This window comes from Anomaloglossus baeobatrachus, chromosome 3, assembly GCF_048569485.1.
Source record: "Anomaloglossus baeobatrachus isolate aAnoBae1 chromosome 3, aAnoBae1.hap1, whole genome shotgun sequence".
Lineage (NCBI taxonomy): Eukaryota > Metazoa > Chordata > Amphibia > Anura > Aromobatidae > Anomaloglossus > Anomaloglossus baeobatrachus.
In genome coordinates, this window is record NC_134355.1 from 536,068,813 (window position 1) to 536,096,203 (window position 27,391).

The 27,391-nt window shown below is 45.7% G+C and overlaps 1 protein-coding gene across 4 annotated transcripts in view; it reads right to left on the minus strand.

Annotated features, from left to right (window-relative positions):
- Positions 1-2,428: 2,428 nt before the first annotated feature.
- LOC142295513 (phospholipid scramblase 2-like) overlaps positions 2,429-27,391 on the minus strand; it is a 113,416-nt gene continuing 88,453 nt past the window's right edge. For all 4 annotated transcript variants that reach the window (XM_075338612.1, XM_075338614.1, XM_075338616.1 and 1 more), the window contains 3 exons: positions 24,780-24,941; positions 16,477-16,638; positions 2,429-2,988 (listed from right to left, as the gene is read on the minus strand). In XM_075338612.1, the coding sequence (XP_075194727.1) occupies positions 2,950-2,988; positions 16,477-16,638; positions 24,780-24,941 (363 nt within the window). In that variant the 3' untranslated portion in view covers positions 2,429-2,949. The remainder of the gene's footprint in view (positions 2,989-16,476; positions 16,639-24,779; positions 24,942-27,391) is intronic.

A 27,391-nucleotide genomic window follows, 5' to 3' on the forward strand; every position in this document is an offset into this window, starting at 1 on the left:
TGAGGGCGGATATTTGTTAAAACAGGGCATTTTTGAGGCATCAATTGGTATTCAGTATCAAGACTTAAGTGTGCTTTACACGCTGCGACATCGCTTCTGATGTATTGTCGGGGTCATGTCGTTAGTGACGCACATCCGGCGCCGGTAGCGACATCGCAGCGTGCGACACCAAGGAGCAACGATTGCAAAATCATTCAAAACCGGTGATCGTTGACACGTCTCTCCTTTCCTTAATATCTCTGCTGCCACAGGTACGATGTTGTTCGTCGTTCCTACGGCATCACACATCGCTACATGTGACACCGCAGGAACGAGGAACATCTCCTTACCTGCGTCCACCGGCAATGAGGGAGGAAGGAAGGAGGTGGGCAGGATGTTACGTCCCGCTCATCTCCGCCCCTCCGCTTCTATTGGCCGGCTGCTTAGTGACGCCGCAGTGACGTCACTATGACGCCGAACGCACCTCCCCCTTGAGGGAGGGATTGTTTGGCGGTCACAGCGATGTCGCTGACAAGGTATGTTCGTGTCACGCTGCCGCAGCAAGCACCAAATGCTGCACGAACGACGGGGGCGGGTGCTATCGCACTCGACATCGCTAGCAATCGCTAGCGATGTCGCAGCGTGTAAAGCACCCTTTACTCCAAAAAGATAAAAAAAAACTCAAATACTATACTAAATTGTGATTGTTTGAGCCCTGACTTTTCTCCTGTGCACATGTGAGTATTTAGTGAGTTTTATACTTCAGTTTTTTGTAGCCAAAACGAGAAGTGGGTAAGAAATGCAGACGTGGTGCTTGTGTGTCTATTATATTTTTCCTCCTGGTTTTTGCCTTACAAATACTGGAGAAAAAAGCTCATCATAGGACATTTAGTATAATTTCATAGAAAAAACTCACCAAAAATAAAGCCAAACCATAAACTGGTCAGATAGTTGCAAAAGCACATGCAAGATGCATACGGTCCCCCCATGATAAAGGTTAAAAGATCACAGGTGCAGAATGCCTTGCATGCCTTGCATGTGCTTTTCCAACTATCTGACCAGTTTATGGTTTGGCTTTATTTTTGGTGAGTTTTTTCTATGAAATTATACTAAATGTCCTATGATGAGCTTTTTTGATGTGGTTAGGAACTCGTAAGCGTGGGGACCCTTGACGTTTGGGTTACGAGCTTATATATTATGGCCAAAATATGACCAATACCTCACTTTTATTATCAATTTTATCATTTATTATCGCACAGTTTTGCAGGATGCAGCCGGTCTTCTGGGATGTCTGTCCACTGTGCCAGTGCACCTAGGTGCTGGGCAGCCCGCCTGATCTAATAGAAGGGCGTGATCAATAGGCTTTGCCTGGACACTGTGCATTGCACGAGTCTGTGTGACTGACGCCCTATATTGGATCTTTGTGTGCAATTATTTTGCCAGCAACCTCCCCCTCCTGTGGTAATAGGCTGGGGGTGGTTGTTTTAAAGGCATTCTGCACCTGTGATCTTACAAATACTGGAGGTAAAAAAAACTCACCAAATACTCAACGTGTGCACGTGGCCTAATGAATGTATACTTGTGTCTGACCGTGAACATACTACTTAAACATTGGCACAAATCTAATGTACAGTGCACAGTTTTTATACATTACATTGATATTTTTGGCACAGGGATGTCAAGAAATTAAAAAAACTATGTTTTATTTAATGCCCAGATCTTAAACATTACATTAATTATACATTTGTTTATGAGAGGTAGACTTTTCACTTAAAGGCAAAGGTCTTAATAAAAAAAAGAGATAATTGAAATGACAAATATTAAATTGCATAAGTGTCAAATTTTATAATAAAACAAGCAAGGTTTTGTACATTTCACACATTATATACAGTATAAGAATCATTAGCATTAAACCACTGGATTCATCAAGAAGTTTTTTGCAAGAATTATGATAAAACACCTTCTAATGTTCAACTCGGGGTTGTAACTTTTGGCATTTTTACACCCGGTTAGTGGGGGAGCTGGTGCGGGAAGAGGCATGATGCCCATTCATCATTATTTGCCCTTCGAAGTATGCGCTTCTTGATGAATTTGGCGCAGCTTAGGGTATGTGCGCACGTTGCTTTTTACCTTCTTTTTCTTCTGCGCTGTTTAATGCCAAAATGGATGTGTTCTTCTATTCAAGCAAAGTCTATGGGAATTTGGGTTTCTTGTTCACACTATGTTGTTCAAAATGCTGCCTTTTTGAGGCAGAACTTTGGTCAAAAACTCAGCTTTTCAAAGAAGCAACATGTCAATTGTTTTTGCCATTTGGGTTTTGCACTGCAAAGCTGAGTTTTTGACCAAAGTTCTGCCACAAAAAGGCAGCATTTTGAACAACATAGTGTGAACAAGAAACCCAAATTCCCATAGACTTTGCTTGAATAGAAGAACACATCCATTTTGGCATTAAACAGCGCAGAAGAAAAAGCAGCAAAAAAGCAGGTAAAAAGCAACGTGCGCACATACCCTAACTCCAGCGCACCTTTCACGGCAGTCTTGATAGATTAAGGCCAAAGTGTCGTCAGCAGAGAGCAATCCAGAAGCACAATGGAAATGAACATTACAGGAAATTTAAATGTGCCCCATATGTTACAGAAATGTGTTATTTGGCTCAATATGGTTTAGTAAAATCATTCTAACATCACAATGGCTCCAGCGACATTGACAGCACCAGAAAAACCCATGCACAGCTATGATATTCTGCCCCCATTTTTTTTTACTGGTAGATGAAAGCTAAAAAGGTCAAAACACACAGGCTACTATGAATCCAACACCTGAGTGTGACTTAAAAATATACAAAAAACAAAACTATAACATTTCAATAGCATATTTAAAAATTTGAGAAAAATAAAATATACATAAAAAAATAAAACAGAGCAACTTCTTCTAAAGGGATTTTTTCTGTTGTATCCAATCCATCTTCACATTTTAATTGTTTTTTCCAGACTTTTCAAAAAACATGAAATCCTGTAGAAAACAAAGAAAAGTTAGTGTCATCTAGTGATCAGGGAAATTAACTGTTACGCTACGTTCCAATGATGAGTTTTTGACGCTGTGTAGTTTTGCTGCATCAATGCAGTGTCTTATAGTTGCAGCAGAGTGGATGAGATGTATAGAAATCTCCTGCCCACTGTGCCTTTTTTTTTTTTTTACAGTCAATTTCTCTTGCGGCTATACTGAGTGTTCTGTGCAGATTTTCTTTATAGAGAAAACGAGCAATCTTTGGATTAATAGTGCAGTGTTAGGCTGCTTTCACACTACGTTTTTTTAATATGCGTCATGAACGTTTTTTTGCTGTAAAAGTGGATCCTGTTTTTACAAAGAAAAATGCATGCAAACACATGTGTTATTTTGCAGGATCCTGCCACTAGAAGTTTATGGCCGGGCATTGAAGTCATGTGATCGGGAGTGAGGGGAACTGAACGTGATAGACTGGGAGCCGGCATCTGACAGCTGCAGACGCTGGTAACCAAGGTAAACATCGGGTAACTAAGCGAAGTACTTTGCTTGGATACCCGATATTTACCTTGGTTATGAGCGTCCGTAGCTGCTAGGAGCCGGGCTGCCTGCTCCCTGCACACGTAACCAAGGTAAACATCAGGTAACTAAGCGAAGCGCTTTGCTTGGTTACCCGATATTTACCTTGGTTACGAGCGTCCGCCGCTCTCAGGCGGGGGAGAGAGAGAGGAGGAGAGAGGGAGGGGATAATGAATGGGTCTGCTCACACGTCAGTGATGTTTCACTGACCATGTCTCCGTGCAGCGTTCACGCGTGTCCGTGATTGCCGCACGGAGACATGTCCATTTTTTTCTGGCATCACTGATGTCCCACGGACCACGCAGTGGTGTGGTCCGTGAAACACGTGCCAGAAAAAAATCGTGCTTTTAAAATAAAAAACTCACCCGGATTCAGCGGCGCGCTCTGCAGCCCGTTCTGCTTGCTGCTTCTGAGCCGGCTCATTACTGTCGCGCATATTCATGATGCACAACACAGCCGACCCGGAAGCAGCTGCTGCGGGGGTCAGCGCCGGCCGGATGCTGCACCGTAGGAGCGATCAGCACCATGGAGAGCGGGAGCAGGCACAGGTGAGTTGATTTCTAAGTGCAATCACGGGCCACGGAGAACGGAGCCCGGATTGCACTTAGACAACCCACGTGTGCCGTAATTCACGGCACACGGAGGGACATGTGCGTGTTTTACACGCCAGTGAAAAACGTCAGTGTTTTTCACTGACGTGTGAAACGGGCCTAACGCACGCAAACGCATGTGAACGCATGTTGACGTGAGTCCATTGCAAATGCATTGAAATGAAAACGCATTTGCACTGGATCCGTTTTTGCGTTAAAAAAACGTTCATGATGCATGTTTAAAAAATGTGTGAAAGCAGGCTAAATGCACTGTAGGCCCCCTTCACAGGTCCGTACATTAAACACACGTGTGACGGTCCGTGGTGCAGGTCCATATGGCTGTCCGTGTGTCCTTATTTGTGTTCTCAGTGTGCTATCCGTGTGACATCTGGATAGCCCACAGACAGCATGAACTTCTATACTGACCTGTCTCTGCTGTCATAATTACTTCCGTGTCCACAGTCAGTGCAGTGAATATTCACGAGGCATAATGAGCAGGACACAAATGCAACGGCAGCGCCAGAAACAGCAGCAGCAAAGACAGCATAGCCAGAGACAGCAGAGCCAGAGACAGGTAAGTATAAAAATCAATTTACGGTAATTTTAGTGAATGAGTGTCCTCAGGTACATGTCACATCAATGTGCGGTGCATGTGACATCCATGCTGCCGGCCAAAAATGTACAGGTCGCAGAGTGGAGCACATGAACACACGGGTCAAAACACAGACATGTCAGCAAACTCATTGATTTTAATGGGTCTACATGTCTCTGGGTCTCCGGTATGTGTGGAAATGCACCCCACATGTACCAGAAACACGGACAATTAAACGTCAGTGACAACTGTCATCTCCTATCTCAGTAATGGGAAAATCTTCACTGATTTTACCTCAGAACTGAGAATTTTTTTGATAATGACTGATCAATTCTGACAGAAGAAAAGCAGATTTGTCTGATAAGATATATTACAAAGTTGCTTATTTTCATGTATACTATAGATTTATGAAATAAAAATTAAACAATAGTTACACTTTAAACCCTAGTAATATGTCATCACTTTATCCTGATAGAGGCTGGGCTTACACTGCCCAATTGCCAGAATGAAAAAACTACTGATCAGCTACATGTTTGGGGATCAGTAGATTTTTAATAGACTAAAGCCCGCTTTATACGCTACTACATCGCTAAAGCGATCTCGTTGGGGTCACGGAATTTGTGACGCACATCCGGCCGTGTTAGCGATGTCGTTGTGTGTGACACCTATGAGCGATTTTGAATCGTCGCAAAAACGTTCAAAATCGCTCATCAGTGACATCACCCCCCTTCCCAATTATCGTTGCTGCTGCTTGGACGATGTAGTTCGTCGTTCCTGAGGCAGCACACGTCGCTACGTGTGACACCGCTGAAACGAGGAACCTCACCTTACCTGCGGCCGCTGGCAATGCAGAAGGAAGGAGCAGCGTGTAAAGCGGCCTTAGGCTATGTGCCCACGCTGCGGATTTACCGCGGATTTTCCGAAAATCTGCAGCAGCGGCACTTCCAAGCCATTTCAATGGCATTTTGGAAATGCTGTGTCCATGCTGCGGATTTTTCCGCGGCGCATTTGCCGCGGATTTTGATCCGGAAAAATCTGCAGCATGTCAATTATTGTTGCGGATTTTGGTGCGGATTTTGGGTATAGAATGGGGAAAAAAAAAAATCCGCATCAAAATCCGCGACAAATTCGCGGTAAATCCGCGGCAAAAATAAGGTGCGGATTTACCGCGAAAGTCGCGAATTTTCATGCAGAAAAATCCGCAGGTACATTCTACCGTGGACACATAGCCTTAAGGTGCATTCACACTGCACAATTAATCCCAAGATTGCTCGTTTCTTGATAATCGGGCAATGTGAACAGGCTGCCAATCTCAAAATTATCACTTGGCTTGCTTAAAGGGAAATCTGTCACCAGGTTTATGCTACCACATCTGAAAGTAGCATAATGTAGGGGCAGTGACACTTACTGAGCTGTTTGCTGTTATCTTGATAAAATCAATGTTTTCTCTGCTGCAGGTCTAGCAGTTATACAGAGCTCATGACTATGCTGGAATACCTGGCAACAGGATAAGTAGTCCTCTAATGATAATCTGCTGCTGATTAAACAGTGATTTTATCAAAACTACACCAAGCAGCCAAGTAGGTGACCCATTGCTGGAATCAGGGTATCTGTCTCTATACTATGCTCCTCTCAGATTAGGTGGCAAAAGCCTGGTGACAGATTCCGTTTAAAAGATTATCGATCTCACCAGCACATCACTGTGTGTAAACAGGACCTGTGCTGGTGACAACAATGTCAGTCTCACAGAATGTGCTTCTACAGATTGCTCTGTTAACATATTTAACGCGGTTTGCATCTCTAAACAGACTATTAAACAACTGCCAATTGGCAAACAAATACCAGACCAGCGGTTATTTAACACCGCTGCTCTGGAATTTTAAATCTGGCCTCACACAGTTTAAATGGTATAATCAGATTGACTTTGGGGTCTGGGACAGTAAATATAACAAAATGCCCGAATTTATTTTATTAAAATAACTTTATTATTTATTCACTAAAAGAACACATACAAACGCAGTACAAAGGAGCATCAATAAAGGCATCAAGTTACCCACTTTACATAGGTATTACAATGTTTATATCAGTTGATGAGCTTGACCCCTGGAAAATGTCCTTATCGGGTGTTAGGCTTACTTCAAAAACTTATCAGGAGTGTTTAGGGTAAAGGTCACTTTACACTCTGCGATATCGGTACCGATCTCGCTAGCGTGGGTAACCGCCCCCATCAGTTGTGCGACATGGGCAAATCGCTGCCCGTGGCGCACAACATCGCCCAGACCCGTCACACTACTTACCTGCCCTGCAACGTCGCTGTGACCGGCGAAACGCCACAGTTGCGTCACTGAACCGCCGCCCAATAGAAGCGGAGGGGCGGAGATGAGCGGGACGAACATCCCGCCCACCTTCCTTCCGCATTGCGGGCGGGAGGCAGGTAAAGAGAGGTTCCTTGTTTCTGTGGTGTCACACGTACCGATGTGTGCTGCCGCAGGAACGAGGAACAACTTCGTTACTGCTGCAGCAACGATATTAGAGAATGGACCCCCATGTCACCGATGAGCGATTTTGCACGTTTTTGCAACGATGCAAAATCGCTCATAGGTGTCACATGCAACGGCATCACTACAGCGGCCGGATGTGCGTCACAAATTCCGTGACCCCAACTAGATCGCTTGAGCGATGTAGCAATGTGTAAAGCGGCCTTAAGTGGAATTTGGTTACTTGACTAATGTATTAATGCTTCTTTGTTTACCCACTATGATGGCCTTGGTGGCTCTTTGTCCTGATGGGGATTTTCATAGGATTACTTTATTTATATATGATTAGGACAGGAATTAAATAATCTACGTGTTATCATGTTGGCCACACTTCCTATGGTGGGGGAGGAAAATTTGGATAATTTATCCCCTGTTTATCTATTTGTAAGTATTTACCTTTACTACTGCAGGGATGTTTGGCCACTGCAAAGGTAGTCCAGGTTGAATATAGATTTTTCTTGTAAAGGGATCTTTGTGTATTTGCCAATGGAACACACAATTTGAGATGTTGTGTCTCTATTCTTATAAATCCCAATGAAGTATGGGAATTTGGCACACTCATGAATATCTGTATTAGGCTATGTCCGCACGTTGCGTCGGTGTACCTGCAGTTTATTCTGCACGTTTTCCTTCCCTTGGTTTTTGACCAAATGGCTTTTGACCATTTTTTAGCGCTAAAAACGCATGCGTTTTTACCGCGTTTTTAGTGCGTTTTTAGCGCTTTTTACCTGCGTTTTCACCTGCGTTTCTGCAGATGCGTTTTTGAGATCAAGACACTGAGAAATAAAGTTGAATTAGTCAAAAAGAATAAAAAAAGAGAAAAAAAGTATAAAATTAACTTAATAAAATTATATGGTAAATTATCAATTTTAATGTAATAATAGTGGTTATGCACATTTTAACAGAAAAATAGCTAAAATTTATTATTTTTTTACATTTAAATTTTCGGTTATTGTGTGTGTGTAAAGGAACATTAGAATCCATTACTTTTTGGCCAGAAAAGCATGCGTTTTTGGAGCCAAAAACGCAGTTGAAAAGCAGGTAAAAAGCATGTAAAACGCAGGAATTGTGCTTTTGGTTGCGTTTTGCCATTTCTCATTGACTCCAATGTTAAGGAAACGCTGCAGAAATGGCAAAAACAACTGACATGCTGCTTCTTTTTCAGCATGGTTTTTGACCACAAATATGCAAATTAAACGCTGCAGAAAAAAAAGCAAAGTGCAGACAGGATTTCTGCTTTTCCCATAGACTTTGCTGGAAAACAAAAACGCATGCCTTTTTGCCCAAAAACGCTGCTGCCAAAAACGCTGCAGAAACGCGGTAAAAAACGCAACGTGTGAACATAGCCTTAAAGTCCTCCTGAACCCCTTGATTAATTAACCAGGGGGGGAAACGCATCGAGGTGAAGGATTGATTGGATTTTTGATTATTGCGGGCCAGGCATGCTGCATGTGTCGAAAAGAAATAAAGGGAAATAATGGATATCTGGAACTAACAAACCATCTAATCCTACCAATCCCCTGAAGAAATTCCTGGAACTTATTCAAATTCAGAGTGGATATGTGAGATATTCAGGATATGTTCATCAAGAGCTTGAATTTTACTAACATGGACTAACATTTGTTCCGGACTAATAATAACTACAGCTTGGTTGGCTTTAATTAACTTAGACCAACGGGTGTAATTATTGCATCTGCACCTGTTGGAATACTTGTTAATGTCTACATAACAAAAGTGCTGGTCTTCTGGTTTTTGGATATTCACTGGTACCCACTAGGGATGTAATGATTATTTGATATTTTAAGTGTGGATACCGGTGAATGTCCATTTGATTTGAGGAGGAGTAGCCTTTGTGGGAATATTTTATCTGTGGGGGATCTGAGGTATCATTTACTCTGATCAATGGTGGAAGCCAATTAAGGGACTTTTTGTTCAATCTGTTGGTGTGTTTGAATATATGATGCTACAATTACAGTCTTGATATGATCCATCTTACTAAATATAACTAATTCTGTCTTTTACTCCCTTTCTCCTTACATTCATCCACCTTTGGTCTTATTGCATGATTTCACGCGACCAGTGCAGTGTATGTTATATCTTCCTTTGGAGTGGGGATCTGATGGGAAGAGTTTTATGAGGTTTTTGGCCTTCCATCAACTGATATAAAAATTGAAATACCTATGTAAAGTGGGTAACTTGATGCCTTTATTGATGCTCCTTTGTACTGCGTTTGTGGGTGTTCTTTTAGTGAATAAATAATAAAGTTATTTTAATAAATTAAATTGGGGTATTTTGTTATAGTTACTGACCTTACACAGGCAGACTGCATTTAATATGTGTACAGAAATATCAGGAATAGATTGATCTGTGCACAGAGCGACATTGTTTTTGTCAGCACATGTCCTTTGTATTCTTGGGAATGCTCGTACAGCACTGCAGTCAGGTCACTATTTCATTTACCACCATTTACATCCTGAATCAATGACGTTTCGTATTGTGGTCTAATGATTTCACCCCTACTGTGACTACAGCTTGTCTGATGATTCACCGAACACCAGATACTGTGTCCACTGAAGCATGTTCCACAGATATCGGCCCTCCTAGGGGCTCCTGTCCACGTTCTCTGTAGTTTTCAAGTTGTCAGAGTCAGAAGACACAATAAGAAACACGGCATTGATAAATGTGGCAGATGTGACTGTCTCTGATGTGGTGCCAGTGTTCTGTGTGGCCTACTGCCATGGAGATCAGCGGACACGGAAGAGATAAATACCGAACAGCTGGGGTAACACAATATAATAGTGGCTGCAGAATGGAGTAACACATTTTTGTTTTATTTTGTACTAGCTGTAGTACCCGGGCATTGCCCGGGATAGTAACTGTCTCTCTCCCAGTCTCGGTCTGTGTGTCTCTCTGTCTGTCTCTTTCCTTGTCTGTATGTGTCTATGGCTCTGTCTGACTATTTCTATCGGTCTGTATTTGTATCAGTCTATCGGTCTCCATCTCTATGTCTGTCTCTATGTCTGTCTCTATGTCTGTCTCTATGTCTGTCTCTTTGCCCGGGCTGTCTCTTTGCCCGGGCTGTCTCTTTGCCCGGGCTGTCTCTTTGCCCGGGCTGTCTCTTTGCCCGGGCTGTCTCTTTGCCCGGGCTGTCTCTTTGCCCGGGCTGTCTCTTTGCCCGGGCTGTCTCTGTCTGTGTCTCTGTCTGTCTTTTTCTGTCTCTCTATCCATCTCTCCACCGACATCATATAGCCTCACGCATAACTTCAACTAACAGTAGATTTTGTTCCCATAGCAACCACTGACAGTTGCTATTAATAACCTATAGCTCCCACCTGCATTCAGTTTAATGGCGGCAGGATTTTAGAAACTAAAAGGTACTGTCACACATAACGGGATCGCTAGCGAGATCGCAGCTGAGTCACCGTTTGGTGACGCAGTAGCGATCCCGTTAGCGATCTCGTTATGTGTGACACCTACCAGCGATCAGGCCCCTGCTGTGAGATTGCTAGTCGTTGCAGAATGGTCCAGGCCATTTTCTCCAAAGGCGATGTCCTGCTGGGCAGGACACATCGCTGTGTTTGACACTGTGTGACAGGGTCACAGTGACTGCTGAGATCGTTATACAGGTCGCTACTGCGACCTGTATTGTTCCTGCATCGCTGGTAAGATCTGACTGTGTGACATCTCACCTGCGACCTCCCAGCGACTTACCAGCGATCCCTATCAGGTCGCATCGTTTTCGGGATCGCTGGTAAGTCGTGTGTGACTGGGCCTTAACTGTAAAGCACGGGGTTACATTTTTTTTGTCAAAACATAGTCTACGACGCTCCCTGGGTCACATGAGGCGTCTGTGCAAAATTTCGTGATTGTAAATGTGACGGTGCGGATTCCTTTAGCGGACATACACACATACACACACATACATACACTCAGCTCTATATATTAGATTTGTCTCTCTGTTGTGGATCAAATATCAAAGTATTTGGCACCTAATAAGTTAACTCTTGTTACTCCTAGTGGGAGATATCAGATAGAAACTCACAAAGGAGATGAAGTACTGGCCCCCAGGGACCATATCCACTTAGACAAAACTAAAGTGAACTCATTAGGTGCCAATGCTTAGCTAATATCGCTGCAATGAGAGACGGGATTAAAAACAAACAAAACCATTTTATACTGGTCTGCAGCCAGTATTACTTCAAGTGTCCAGTTCAACACGTAAAATCTGGTGAAAGGTCTTCTCTATGTGTTACATGGCGAGGTGCAGATATTCAGTGAGATATGAAGTGAAAGGAGGTGCTAAGAACTAGACAACCACTGGGTGGCAATGTACAATCACTGAGCAGTGGACTGTGGATGGAGCTTCACTATGGAGAATTACACACTAGCAGGCCGACTAAATGAAAGGGTTATTTTCATTGTCTTGGAAGGTGATTGTCAGATACGGCTTGTTTACTTTTTGCCCTATTGCTTTTAAAATTTTCAGCCGTTCTTTAGAAATTAAAGGGAGTGTCCACTACTTGGACAACCTCTTCACAATATGAGTGTTTGTCCTGTTGTACTCCAGTCCAGTGCTGGCACCATTCTGTTCTCCCGGGGCACAAGGTAATTTGTTACATCCCATGAGCTCTGCACCCAATCAGCGCCAACTTCACTCTTCCCGCCTTCAGCTTCAGATAAAATCAAACACCAAGATGAAGTGAGCTGCGGCTGCTCTCTCACCTCCTATTGAGGTTTGATTACGTCCAAAAGGTGCGAAGAGTGAAACCAGCGTTAACTGGGCGCGGGGCTCGTGTGATGCATCTGTGACGCCCTGGACTAGCCAGGTAGTCACAGGTAGACCCCCGCACTACACCTAGTCACCTCCCTCAAAGTTTGATGAGCACACCAGGGGGGCGGAGCCAGGCGGTGGGGCACGCCCAGCAAGGAGTCCAGAGGGCCTGAGACAGGAAACAGGCAGATCGTTTTGAGGAGTGAAGAGGAGTGAAGGAGTCTGATAGGTGCCGGGGTTGGAGCCCGGGCACCGTTGGCTAGGAGGCATACGGTGGTCTTAGCCTGCAGGAGCCGGGAAGATGGCTCGGTGGAACCGTGGTGGACCGGGACAGGGTAGTGGCCCGCCGGTACCGACCCGGGGAACCGACTCTGAAACCGGAGCACACAGGGGGGGTACTCAGACCCTGAAACGAGGTCCAGAATCCACTGGACAGAGTTAATTAACTAATTGCGGTCTGGACTATAGGTCCTTTCTCACCCAAGTCCCGACTGAAGACAACAGCCCACCGAGGGGGATAGAAAGCCACCACACAGGCAGAGAGATCCCACGGGCCAGCGTCTGCGGGCAAACTGGCTCTCCTGACATACACACAGCCGGGGAGCGGACTCCCGTCGCTGAAGTGCAGGCAGTCTACACATACACTACACGGTGCAGGAGAAAGGCAAAGACCACCAAACCGGGTGGGGGAAAAGACACAGCCGGCTGCGGGCACCGATCACCATCAACTTTGTTTACCAGAGACTTGTGTGTGTCAATAACAGTGAGTACAAGAGTGCCACCCGGCCGCGCACCGCCCAGCTACCCCCCCAACGGGTTATGGGGGCCATCATCCCTGCCCACGGAGGGGTTAACATCTTGCTGCACTACCATCTCCCCCGGGTGCCCCGTAACTGCAGCGGTGGTGTCTACACCTTCACCACATCCCGTGGTTGGCGTCACAAACTCAAGCGCGGCTCCAGCCGTGCACCTACCTAACCCCCACCAAAAGCGCCAGCATGCCCTTTCAGAGCGAAGCCCGGAACAGAGTGGCTTGGCTGCAGCCGAGTGCGGGGCGGTACACATCATCATCATATTAGCCCCAGAAAAGTGAATGCTAGAAACAGTGGATCGGAATTGGAGAGGAGTATGTGTTTTCATTTTAAAAGGGGCAAACACTCAAAATGTGAAAGGGTTGTCCGAGCAGTGACATCACTTCCAGGGGCTGTGCTGGTCTCTGAATGCCGCTGGGTACTGTGATACTGCACACTAAGGTGGGCTTTGCACATTGCGACATTGCAAGCCGATGCTGCGATGTCGCACGTGATAGTCCCCGCCCCTGTCGCAGCAGCGATATCTTGTGATTCCTGGCGTAGCGAACATTATTGCTACGCCAGCTTCACATGCACTCACCTGTCCTGCGACGTCGCTCTGGCCGGCGTCCCACCTCCTTCCTAAGGGGGCGGGTCGTACAACGTCAGAGCGACATCACACGGCAGGCGGCCAAATCAAAGCGGAGGGGCGAAGATGAGCAGGATGTAAACATCCCGCCCACCTTCTTCCTTCCGTATAGCCACTGACGGCAGGTAAGGTGATGTTCCTCGCTCCTGCGGCTTCATACACAGCGATGTGTGCTGCCGCAGGAACGAGGAACTACATCGTACCTGTCGCGGCAGCGTAATTTTGAAAAAGTCGGAGCCTACACCAATGATATGATAACGACGCTTTTGCGCTCGTTAATCATATCATCTAGGATTTACACACTACGATGTCGAAAGTGACGGCGGATGTGCGTCACTTTCGATTTGACCCCACCGAAATCGCACGTGTGATGTTGCAACGTGCAAAGCTGCCCTAAGGCTATGTGCGCACGATGCGTTTTTGCGTGTTTTATGGGTGCGTTTTTGGTCTAAAAACTGCATGACTTTACTTCCCCCGCAAAGTCTCTGAGTTTTCATTTTTGCTGTCCGCACAGTGCAGTTTTGTTTTAGGTGCATTTTTGTGGTGACCAAAAAGATGTAACATGTCAATTATTTCTGCATTTTGGCCAGCGTTTTTCACCCAAGCAATGCATTGGAAAAAACACAGCAACAAAAGCGCATGTTTTTTATGCGTTTTTACAGCGGGTGCGTTTGTGCGTTTTTTTGCGGCCAAAAATGCACAAAACGCTGCATTTTGTGGTCACAAAAAAACGCAGCGTGCGCACATAAGCCTAACAGTGCATGCTGCTCCGTGTTGCCAGTTTTACTGATATAAGCCAGCAACACAGAACGCGCTGTCACTGTGCAGATCACACAATTACAGCGTGCAAGAACCAGCCCAGCCCAGTGTGTAATGATAACAAGCCTATATAATTAAAAAAATTGAAAATTAGCTCCCAAAAACAATAGAAGATATGACATCGTTCAAGAATTTCAGTTACAGATTTTTTTTCACTATCAGCTGAACTATAACCAAATGGAAACCTGAGAGATCCATTGTAATGTAAAGAGAACCTATGGATGTGCTACAAGAGACACTCATTTAGATTCATTATTGTGTATGAACAGAGCCTATTTCGAAGGACATAACCCCCAACCACAGATGAAGCTCTGCCTTACTACAGGATGTCACATTTTTATCCACCTTGCCAAGTTACAGCTGTGGTTTCCTGTTACATCACCATAACTGTGATCACTTGTCTCGCTGTACAATCAAGCATATTAGCAGAAGCGGCAAAACTGAAGAGTCCAGAGATTTACAGCGTAACCGTCGTTTTAATTTTATTTGATAAATCAATAGTACATAGGAAAATAAGCAACTTTGTAATATACCTGATCAGGGAAATCTGCTTCTTTCTCTGCCAGAATTGATCAGTCATTATCAAAATCTGTATTTAATGAAGACTTTCTCATTACTGAGATAGGAGATGAGAGCTGTACTGATGAAATTCCATGTAGATAGGAGAATGGGGCGGAGCTCTGCCTCTAGCTCCTCCCTCTGCCTCTAGCTCCTGCCTCTGCCTCTAGCTCCTCCCTCTGCCTCTAGCTCCTCCCTCTGCCTCTAGCTCCTCCCTCCATCATTGAATCTCATTAGTAGCAGCTCTCATCTCCTATCTCAGTAATGGGAAAGTCTTCACTGAACACAGATTTCCCATCAGAATTTAGAACTTTGATAATATCAGATCCATTCTGACAGAGAAAGACGCAGATTTGTCTGATAAGATAGATTACAGAGCTGCTTATTTTCAAGTCACTATCTCCTTTTCCCCCCATTTCCATCCTGAAGCAATGAGGTTTCGTATTGTGGTCTCATGATTTTCACCCCTTTGTCTTTCCCCTGTGACTGCTGCTTGTGTGATGATTCACCAAACATCAGATTTGTCCATGAAGCATGTTCCACACATATCGGTCCACCTAGGGGCTTCTGTCCATGGTCTGAGTACTTTTCAGGTTGTTGGAGGCAAAAGACACAGTGGGAAACATTGCGGGCAGGGACATTGTTGATATATGTGGTGGATGTGACAGTGGTGCCAGTTTTATGTGTGGCATCCTGTTATGGGGGGCAGTGGACATGGAAAATATAAATATCCATCAGCTGGGGTAGTGTCACTTTGTGTCCTGGTCTAAAGGGGGCTTTACACGCAGCGACATGCTAGCGATGTCGCTGGTGAAAGCACCCGCCCTCGTCGGTTGTGCGACATGTGCAAATTGCTGCCCGTGGCGTACAACATCGTTAGGAGCCGTCACACGTACTTACCTGCCTACCGACGTCGCTGTGGCCGGAAAACCGCCTTCTTTCTAAAGGGGCGGTTCGTGCGGCATCACAGCTGCGTCACTAAGCAGCCGCCCAATAGAAGCGGAGGGGCGGAGATGAGCGGCCGTAACATCCTGCCCACCTCCTTCCTTCCTCAATGCCAGCGGCTGCAGGTAAGCTGTAGTTCGTAGTTCCCGAGGTGTCACACATAGCGATGTGTGCTGCCTCGGGAACGACGAAGAACCTGTGTCCTCAACAATCAACGATTTTTTGAAAATGAACGACGTGTCAACGTTGGACGATTTGGTGAGTATTTTTCATCATTAACGTCCGCTCGTTGGTGTCACACGCAACGACGTCACTAACTATGCCGGATGTGCGTCACAGAATCCGTGACCCCGGCGATATATCGTTATATATACGTCGCTGCGTGTACCGGGGCCTTTAGCCCTTATTTTCTTGTTGATTCCCCTCTTTTCTCTCTTATAGACTACTGTACTATGTTCATCTAACCACTTTAATCATTTACCTACATCCAGCATCAATGAGTTTGTATTTCAGAGGGCAGTTTAGGTAGATTTACAGTCTTTAATAAAACAAAGTCTATTCCAGTTCTTTCCATTGGACACAAGTTGCGGATTGCTAAAAAATACCACTGATCACAACTCACCCCCCCCCCAGGAAAAATAAATAACACAATATAATAATACTCACAATAAGGAAGAGGGCACCAAGAACAACGGCTTTGATTTTCACATCGAGGTCCATTGGGAACAGAACGCCAAAGTTGTCAGCGTCTGTGAAATACTCCTTCACCATTCCAGACCATTGTTTAGAAATCCTCCCAACTACAGATTGCTCATCCAGGGCCTTCAGCTAAAGACAGACAATAAGAAAGAAAGTTATGGGAAATCGGCATGGAACTGTTTATTGTGTCAGGATTTATGTGTAGATACCCTGGATGCCTTCTTGGGGAGGGGTTACACTGGATGCTTTCTGGGGGAGGGGGGTTACACTGGATACTTTCTTGGGGGGGTTACACTGGATGCCTTCTTCGGGGGGTTACACTGGATGCTTTCTTCGGGGGGTTACACTGGATGCTTTCTTGAGGGGGGGGGGTGTTACACTGGATGCCTTCTTGGGGTTCGGTTACACTGGATGCCTTCTTGGGGGGATTACATTGGATGCCTTCTTGGGGGGGGGGTTTACACTGGATACCTTCTTGGGGGGGGTACACTGGATGCCTTCTTGGGGGAGTTACACTGGATGCTTTCTTGGGGGGGGGGGGGGGGAGTTACACTGGATGCTTTCTTGGGAGGGGTTACACTGGATGCCTTCTTGGGAGGGGTTACACTGGATGCTTTCTTCGGGTGGGTTACACTGGATGCCTTCTTGGGGGGGTTACACTGGATGCCTTCTTGGGGGGGTTACACTGGATGCCTTCTTGGGGGGTTACACTGGATACCTTCTTGGGGGGGGTTACACTGGCTGCCTTCTTGGGGGGGTTACACTGAATTATTTCTTGGGGGGGGATTACATTGGATGCCTTCTTGGGGGAGTTACACTGGATGCTTTCTTAGGGGAGGTCACACTGGGTGCTTTCTTGGGGGAGGTTACACTGGATGCCTTCTTGGGGGGTTACACTGGATGCCTTCTTGGGGGGTTACACTGGATGCCTTCTTGGGGGGGTTACACTGAATTATTTGTTGGGGGGATTACATTGGATGCCTTCTTGGGGGGGGGGGGGGGAGTTACACTGGATGCTTTCTTAGGGGAGGTCACACTGGGTGCTTTCTTGGGGGAGGTTACACTGGATGCCTTCTTGGGGGGGGTTACACTGGATGCCTTCTTGGGGGGGTTACACTGGATACCTTCTTGGGGGAGTTACACTGGATGCCTTCTTGAAGGAGGTCACACTGGGTGCTTTCTTGGGGGGGGTTACACTGGATGCTTTCTTGGGGGTTACACTGCATGCCTTCTTGGGGGGTTACAATGGATACCTTCTTGGGGGGTTACACTGGATGCTTTCTTGGGGGTTACACTGGATGCCTTTTTAGGGGGGGGTTACACTGGATGCCTTCTTGGGGGTTTACAATGGATGCTTTCTTGGGGTGGGGTTACACTGGATGCTTTCTTGGGGGGGTCTACACTGGATACCTTCTTGGGGGGTTACACTGGATGCCTTTTTAGGGGGGTTACACTGGATGCCTTCTTGGGGGGTTACACTGGATGCCTTTTTAGGGGGGGGTTACACTGGATGCCTTCTTGGGGGGTTACACTGGATGCCTTCTTGGGGGGGTTACACTGGATGCCTTCTTGGGGGGGTTACACTGGCTGCCTTCTTGGGGGGATTACATTGGATGCCTTCTTGGGAGAGTTACACTGGATGCTTTCTTGAGGGGGTTACACTGGATGCTTTCTTGGGGGTTACACTGGATGCCTTCTTGGGGGGTTACACTGCATGCCTTCTTGGGGGTTTACACTGGATGCTTTCTTGGGGGCTACACTGGATGCCTTTTTAGGGGGGGTTACACTGGATGCCTTCTTGGGGGGGTTACACTGGATGCCTTCTTCAGGGGGTTACACTGGATGCCTTTTTAGGGGGGTTACACTGGATGCCTTCTTGGGGGGATTACATTGGATGCATTCTTGGGGGGTTACATTGGATGCTTTCTTGGGGGGTTACACTGGATGCCTTCTTGGGGGGAGTTACACTGGATGCCTTCTTGGGGGGTTACACTGGATGCCTTCTTGGGGGGGTTACACTGGATGCCTTCTTGGGGGGGGTCCATTGGATGCCTTCTTGGGGGGGTACATTGGATGCATTCTTGGGGGGGGGTTACACTGGATGTCTAATTGGGGGCCTTACACTGGATGTCTACTTGGGGTCCTTACACTGGATTCCTTCTTGGAGTGTAACATTTTGTATATGATGTTATAAACTATTCTTCAATCTTATTACATGATACTACGCTGTATTAAAAAAAAAGGAGTAACAGCGGAGGAAAGGTAAATCCAAGAGCTGAGCCAACAGCACTATGGGCTATTATAGATTAACCATTAGAGTCAAATATATACCAGAAGGTTCACCTTTGCTCAGTGCAATATCTGGCTCTGCAGGAAATTATCATGCCAGGCATTGCATTATTGGGAGGTACCATTCAGAGACATACAGGACCCATCAGCCTCGTGTGGTCAAGCTTAATGGTGACCTGTCATAAGGATACGCTTGCAATTTTGGAGACGAGTGAAAGACTTAGCACTACTTAAATTGCAAAGGAGCTGCTGTTAAAAAACAACCTTAATTTAGGATAAGGTGGTGGTCAGCGTAACAAAGCCCTAAATAGGGCAGTGTAAATAGATCATGGGAAAAAAAGAAAAAAGAAAAAGCGCCACTCCCTATAAAAATGAAAATCTTTATTACGTTCCATAAAACACGCGATAGAGGAAGCACCTGCTTTTCCTCTCGCTGATATATTTTTTAACCCCTTCACGACCATGGACGGATCTTTCCGTCATGGATGGTGTCCCGGTAAGCCCCGCCCCCTGCCGCGGGCAGGCGGCGTGGATGGGCACACATATCAGCTTTTTTCAACAGCTGACATGTGTGCCTACATGTTCCGAGTGGAATCGCATTCCACCCGGAACATTAACCCCTTAGATCTCGCTGCCAAAGTCTGGCAGCGAGATCTTTGCGCGCGGCCATGTTTTTTACTTACCGCCGCCCCCTCCGGACGTCACGTGAGTGATCACGTGACGTTCGGTGGTTGCCATCGTAGCACAGGGTCATGTGATGACGCCTGATGCTATGAGGTTTCACTTTCATTCTTCCTCGGCACGGAGCAGAGGAAAAAAGAAAGTGACTATTTCTGCTGTTTACAGCGGTATAGCTGTGATCAGCAGATAGCGATCAGCAATCGGATTGCTGATCGCTATAGCCCCCTAGGGGGACTAGTAAAATAAAATAAAAAAAGTAAAAAAAAAGTTTTAAAAAATTTAAAAAAAAACAAAAAACCTAAAAGTTCAAATCATCCCCCTTTCCCCCTACTGAAAATTAAAGGGTTAAAAAATAAATAAATATACACATATTTGGTATCGCCGCGTTCAGAAATGCCCGATCTATCAAAATATAAAATCAATTAATCTGATTGGTAAACGGCGTAGTGGCAAAAAAATTCCAAACGCCAAAATTACGTTTTTTTGGTCGCCGCAAGTTTTACGCAAAATGCAATAACAGGCGATCAAAACGTAGCATCTGCGCAAAAATGCTACCATTAGAAACATCAGCTCGAGACGCAAAAAATAAGCCGTCACTGAGCCATAGATCCCAAAAAATAAGAACGCTACGTGTTTCGGAAAATGGCGCAAAACGTGCGCCATTTTTATTGGACAAACTTGTGAATTTTTTTTAACCCCTTAGATACAAGTAAATCTATACATGTTTGGTGTCTACAAACTCGCACCGACCTCAGGCATCATACCCACACATCAGTTTTACCATATAGTGAACACCGTGAATAAAACATCCCAAAAACTATTGTGCCATCACACTTTTTTTGCAATTTTTCCACACTTGGAATTTTTTTGCTGCTTTCCAGTACACCATATGGTAAAACTTATGATTTCATTTAAAAGTACAACTTGTTCCGCAAAAAAACAAGCCCTCATATGGCAATATTGACGGAAAAATAAAAAAAGTTACGGCTCTCGGAAGAAGGGGAGCAAAAAACAAAAGCGCAAAAACGGAAAGTGCCCCGGGGCTGTCTCGCTGACATATTTTTTAATAAAAGACTTTTTTTTTTATGGGGAGTGGCGCTTTTTCTTTTTATTCCCTATCATAATGATATTATGTCACAATCTTTTGACATGTAAGTAAAGGCGGCTAATGAAATCCGTATTTTGATTGTAGAAATCCACTTTACACGGACACACGGTCTCTGTAAAAACACGGACATGTAAGCAGCCATGTAGGTCATAATGAGTACGTTTTGCATCCGTGAAAAAAATGCATGCCACATGTACCAGAAACACATATTTGTGAAGGAGGCCTAACATGGCGTTCTCAGATTGGATCGCAGTTTTATGGTGACAGGTTCCCTTTAATAATGAGAACGATCTGTAAGGGATCAGTCAGTGCACAGAGGATTTTCGCTGTTCTCGGCAGCATAAATCTGGTTAAACAGGGCGATGATCCGCCGAGAACGATAATCAACAATCACTTTACCGGATAAATGAGCGATTTCCTTGTTCAGTGGGTTATCGGCAACCTGGTTAGACTGCAATTGTATTATTACACGAGTGTTACTATTATTGCAATGATATTCTAGTGTAAATGGACCTATAGGGTATATTTAGGAATGTTCCCAGAATGGGGGGCAGCTGCTTTGCTTCAGGCAGGACCTATTGCCTTTGTTAGGTTACTTTCACACATCCGGTTTTTGCTGAGCGGTACAATATGGCGCTTTGCAGAAAAAAACGCAACCGTTTTTTTTTTTTTGCCCCCCGGTTGCATTTTTTTCTGCGTAGACTTGCATTAGCGCCGTATTGTGCCGCATGGCCTTGCGTTGCGTCCGGTTTTTGCTGGATGCGGCATATTTAGCCCATGCGGCGGCCGGATTGAATGTTGACTGGCACGTTTTTTTGTGCAGCAAAAAAAAACGCATCACGCCGGATCGGCACGATTTACAATGCAAGCCGCACCTGAAAGCCGGGTGCGGTTTTTTGCACTGCGCATGCTCAGTATCAAGCCGCATCCTTCAAAAAAACGGGCCGCATGGAAAAATTTATGCAATGGATCCGGTTTTTTTTCGCCACATCCGTTGCATAGGTTTTTGAGCCGGATTGAGCCACACTGCAAAAACCGGATGTGTGAAAGCAGCCTTAGGCTATGTGCGCACTAGAAAAGTGATTTTTCTCAAGAAAATTTCTTGAGCAACTTCTGGGAGTTGAAAATTACCGCACCTGCGGTAAAAAACCGCACCAATATCGCGGAAAAAACGCATACGGTTTTACCGTGGTTTTTCCGCAGGTTGGTCCCTGCGTTTTTTTATGCTGTAACTGCAAGAAATAATTTAGATAATAAGATAATTGATAGACAGACAGATAATGGATAGAGGGAAAGATGGATAGATGAATAGATAGATAAATAGATAGATGAGAAAGACATATCTAATGTACCACTACCCTGCATTTTCTAAGCTGGCACCCTTTAGTGACTTTCATGTGGCACTAAAGGGTGCCTAGCCTTGTACTTAGCCATAAAATAAATTAAAAAAAAAAAACAAAAAACGACGTGAGGTCCCCCCATCTTTTGTAGCCAGCTAGGGTAAAGCAGACGGCTGCAGCCTGCAAACCACAGCTGGCAGCTTTACCTTGGCTGGTAATCCAAAACAGAGGGCACCCCACGCTGTTATTTTACATTAAATATATAATTTAAAACAAAACGTGGGGTCCCCCACAAATTGGCTCACCGGACAAGGTAAACCGGACAGCTGTCGTCTGGTATTCTCAGACTAGGGAGGTCCACTGTTATTGGACACTTCCCAGCCTAAAAATAGCAGGCCGCAGCCGCCCCAGAAGTGGCGCATCCATTAGACGTGCCAATCCTGGCTACTCGCCCCAACTCATCCCGTTGCCCTGGTGCGGTGGCAAACGAGGTAATATATGGGGTTGATGCCAGATGTGTAATGTCACCTGGCATCAAGCCCTGGGGTTCGTGATGTCACGCGTCTATCAGATACCCGACATCACCAACCCAGTCAGTAAGAAATAAAAAATAGACAACAAAAAAAGTTTTATTTGAAAAAACACTCCCCAAAACATTCCCTCTTTCACCAATTTATTGAAAAGAACAATCAATTCCATGTCCGGCGTAATCCAATAAAGGGGGGGGTCCCACGGCGATCCATACCATAGTCACTGTCCCAGTCAATGAAGAACAGAATGTTCCCCATTGGCTGGGAGAGCAATGCAGTGACCTGAGCTAACATCAATAGCCCAGGTCACTGCAGGGGATGCCGAGCGCTGCTGTCAGGAGGATAGATGAGATCATTACCTGCTGTGACGATCTCCTGCACTGCTGACGTCAGCGCTGTCACTGACTTCTATGCCCGCCGCGTTCTCAGTAGTATCGCGAGAGCCCGTGACGTCACCGCTAGTGACAGTCTCGGGCCGCTCGCGAGACGGGCATAGACAGCAGTGACCGCGGTGACGTCAGGAGGCAGGAGATCGTCACAGCAGGTAATGATCTCATCTCACCTCCTGACAGCAGCGCTCGGCATCCCCGCAGCTGCACGCAGTGCTGTGTGTCAGTGTCTGCCTGCGCTGCAGCGTGAGAAGCTGCTGATACTGCGGGCAGACACTGACACACTGCAGGGCAGGCAGCCGCGGGGCTGGAGCGGGACACAGACTAAAAGGGCACCTGGAAGTCACATGGAAGTGCTTCTGTGCGGCGTCCAGGGAGTGTGACGTCTGTGTTTACTCTGCTCCGCTTCCTCTTCTGTCATAATGACATCACTCCCTGCAAAACCGCAGGCAGCGATGAGCATTACCGCAGGTAAATCGCAGCTATACCGGGGGTATACCGCACATCATTTGCTAACTGCGGAATACCCCTGGAATTTCGCGATTACATTACAGTGAATGGAGTGAAATACCCGGGGTATACCGCAGGTACCTGCGGAAAAGAAGTGACATGCACATTTTCTCAAGACATTTTCTCAAGAAAATCTTCACAAAGAATTTTCTTGAGAAAAAAAACGTAATGTGCGCACAGCTAATTTTTTTCCCATAGGTTTTGCTGGGAAATGTCTGCAGGAAGATTACAAACATTTCTCAAGAAATTTCCGCAGCAAAACCGCGGGTAAAAACGCCTAGTGCGCACAGGGCCTTAGGGAGGAATTCACCCCTTCCCCAATCCTTTTCTTAGTACTGAGGTATTATTAGTCTTGAAAAGTGTAATTCAGGTATTATATGCTAATCCGTGAAATAGGACTGCTAGGACCTCATCAGTCCCTAGAACAAAGCTTTAAAATAGAGTACTATTCTTTGTCTATGGGACAGCGAGAGATAGCAGAGTACAGTCCCTGCTCCATTGTAACTGGGATAGGAGAGTAGAATCAGTAATAACTGGAAATAACTAGTGGTCTGACCCCTGGTACCCCACCGATCAGTAAGTTATCTGTGATGCAAATCACTAGGTGGCGCTAGATACTACTAGTTTGTAGTGAACAGAGAGGTAGTCAGAAACCCGGGATCAAAAACCAGGAGGACACGACGGAACACAGGGAGCAGGCAGAGACGAGATCAAGATACAGGCCCAGGGTCAGGATTCCAGGAGAGAACGTATTGGATATATGTAGCAGGAGGACACATGGTCACGAGAAGGTCTGAGGTCAGAAGGCAAAAGGTAACGACCAAGTCAGGGGGCAGGCAGAGCAGAGTCAACAACCGTTCAGGGTCGAAAACCCAAGATCAGATAACTGTACACAATGGGCGCCAAGAGCACTTACTGCGAAACCAGGAAATACGACTGGCAACATTCCGGGTGAGCATGCTCCCTAATGAAGCAGAGCAATCATCCAGAACGAGGAGCATCTGTGTCAGCCCCTCCCAGCACCAGCGTAGGACCCAGTGCAGAGAAACAACCCATCCATAGGAGCTAAAGACAAACAGCAGAGCATCTCAACCTGCTAAATGCTCTGCGTGACGAACAGGCAAGTACCGGCTCTGCAGGAGAGCATGGTAGAACATCACAGAGCACAAGATACTCTGCACATCAGAACCGTGACATTATCATTGCCTCTGTGGATACTGTATATCAGTGGTGATAAATGACCCAGTTGGGACAGCATCTTTACATTTTTACACCGACAGGCATCACAATGCGTCAGAAGACATTGCTTGTGCCTCCCAAAAAAAGTAGAGCAAAGACTGAATTTATACAAAGTCTCGACAGTTATATAACAACATCCGATACGATCAATGAAGAAACAATATCTCGATAGGACATTAAATACCTCAAAGTTCACATCTGAACAGCAACTACAGGGGACGCAGGGTCCATGAAGTTTAAGAATATCCTCTTCTCTGTCATTCTGTATGGTAAACTTGGGTAGACATGGGTGCCAGTTCTGCTTCACATAGCCGACCGTGTTTCCAGGAGGCGCCTGCACTTCAAGCTGTCAGGAGGAAAGTGAAATGTCATAGTCACATTGTAAATTACAGACATCTAAAAGTCACAACACACGGCATCATCCTAGATAACAAAGGAGACATAGAAAAAGTGGAAATGCTAACACGTCAGTAAGGAGGGGCGTCTGGAAAAGTTCTAAAAAAACTGTTTTGTGTAAACCTGGTGGAGAAGCAGGAGTCACCTCTTACTATCCTGCATATACTGTATGGGAAAGAGGAGGAATGGTGCTACCTGGATCTGACACAGGAAGGTCTTAGAGGGGTTGTGCAAGATTAGCTAAATATGGCTGTTTTCTTCCTAAAACAGCACCCACCTCGCCTGGCTAGACGTTTCCCCGCACTGCCATGACAATGCCATGATCTCTTGTGAGCGCTGCAGCCAGTCAGTGGCTGCTAATTGGCTGCAGTTCTTACACTTCCCTCCAAAAGAACCTGAATGTGCGAGGAAAGCTGCAGCAATCTGCGGACCCGTTTGTTATTAAATGTGAACACTGCAGCTAATGTCACAGAGCTTTGAGAGACCCGGGGCCGACAACATCGCTGGAATGGAATCAATTTGTCATGTAATAATGTTTTTCAAATATGATATGGTCTGTAAAAAAAAGTTTTGTTTTTTTAAAATATTGTTGGAAAAAAATGAGAAATTGCTGATGAACTTTGAACCCTTATAACTAGCGTCGGACTGGCGGAGGAATCTCCAGTAATGCCAGGCCTGGATTCAGGTACCTGCATTGCACTCCAGAGCTCTCACCTGAGCTCCGGAGTGCAGCCGAGACTGTACCGGGAGCGCCGAGTGATTGATTCCCCGGCGATTGTGGTTCAGTTCATGTCAGCTGCAGACAGGCCGGGGTGATCTCTGGTGCTCTCACCTGAACTCTGGAGATCAGCCCGGCCTGTCTGCAGCTGTCATTAACTAAACCACAGTCGCTGGGGAATCAATCACTCGGCGGAGTGCAATGCAGGTACCTGAATCCAGGCCTGGCATTACTGGAGATTCCTCCGGTAGCCAGTCCGACGCTGCTTATACTGTAACTTCCGAACAAAAAAAAAAATTATGTATCCCAAATTGCGCTGATATAAAGTAGACATATGGGAAATGTAATTTAGTAACTATTTTGTGTGGCACAACTCTTGGATTTATGGTTGTAGTTTGCAAACTGCTAAATTTTCTGATATTTTCACAAATAAAAGCAAAAAATATCGTCCTAAATTTACCACTATCATGAAGTACAACATGTCACGAAAAAAAAATCTCAGAATTACCAGAATCCGTTGAAGCGTTCCAGAGGTATAACCTGTCAAAGTGATTTTTTATTTTACACGGGGAACTACATCATTTAAAGGAAATCTGTCAGCAGGTTTTTGCTACCTCATCTTAGAGCAGCATGATATAGGCAAAGAGAACCTGAATCCAACGGTGTATCATTTAGATTACTGGCTGCAGTCGTTCTCACACAATCTGAATTTTTACATTAAAGAGTGCTTTACACGCTGCGACATCGCTAGCGATGTCGCTAGCGATCGCACCCACCCCCGTCGTTTGTGCGTCACGGGCAAATTGCTGCCCGTGGCGAACAATATCGCTAGGACGCGTTACACATACTTACCTACCTAGCGACGTCGCTGTGGGCGGCGACCAACCCAAAGGGGGAGGTTAGGGGGAGGTTCGTGCGCCGTCACAGCGACGTCACACAGCAGCCTGCCAATAGAAGTGGAGGGGCGGAGACTAGCCGCATTAACGACATGCCCACCTCGTTGCCGGAGGACACAGAAACGTTGTTGTTCATCGTTCCCGGGGTGTGACACGTAGCGATGTGTGCTGCCTCAGGAACGACGAACAACCTGCGTCCAGCAACGATATTTTGAAAATGAACGACGTGTCAACGATCAACGATTTGGTGAGTATTTTGCATCGTTAGCGGTCGCTCGTAGGTGTCACACGCAACGACGTCGCTAACGAGCCCGGATGTGCGTCACGAATTCCGTGACCCCAGCGATATCTAGATAGCGATGTCGTTGCGTGTAAAGCGGCCTTTAGTCATGCAGCAGAGCTCAGAGAGCTGTCCCTGCTCACACCAGGCTCTCTGTAGGGATTGTACATTGACAGTGAGGTGTCAGTCACAGCAGGGGGCGTGTCAAACTGTCCTGCCTGTGACTTTGTAATCCAACCAATGATAATTTCTTGCTGGTTATACAAACATAGAAAATAAAAACAACAAATCCAACCTTGACAAGACAGGCATCCCTGAATTCTCTGTGTCAACCCTTGCAGCATGCTGTCTTTAGCTTACATACCGTGTTTTTCCAAAAATAAGACACTGTCTTATATTTTTTTTGCCCCCCAAAAAAGCACTAGGGCTTATTTTGAGAGGAGGTCTTATTCTTGGAGAAACACGATTGGGGGTAAGTTTACCCCCCAAAAAAGCAGACCCCCCCC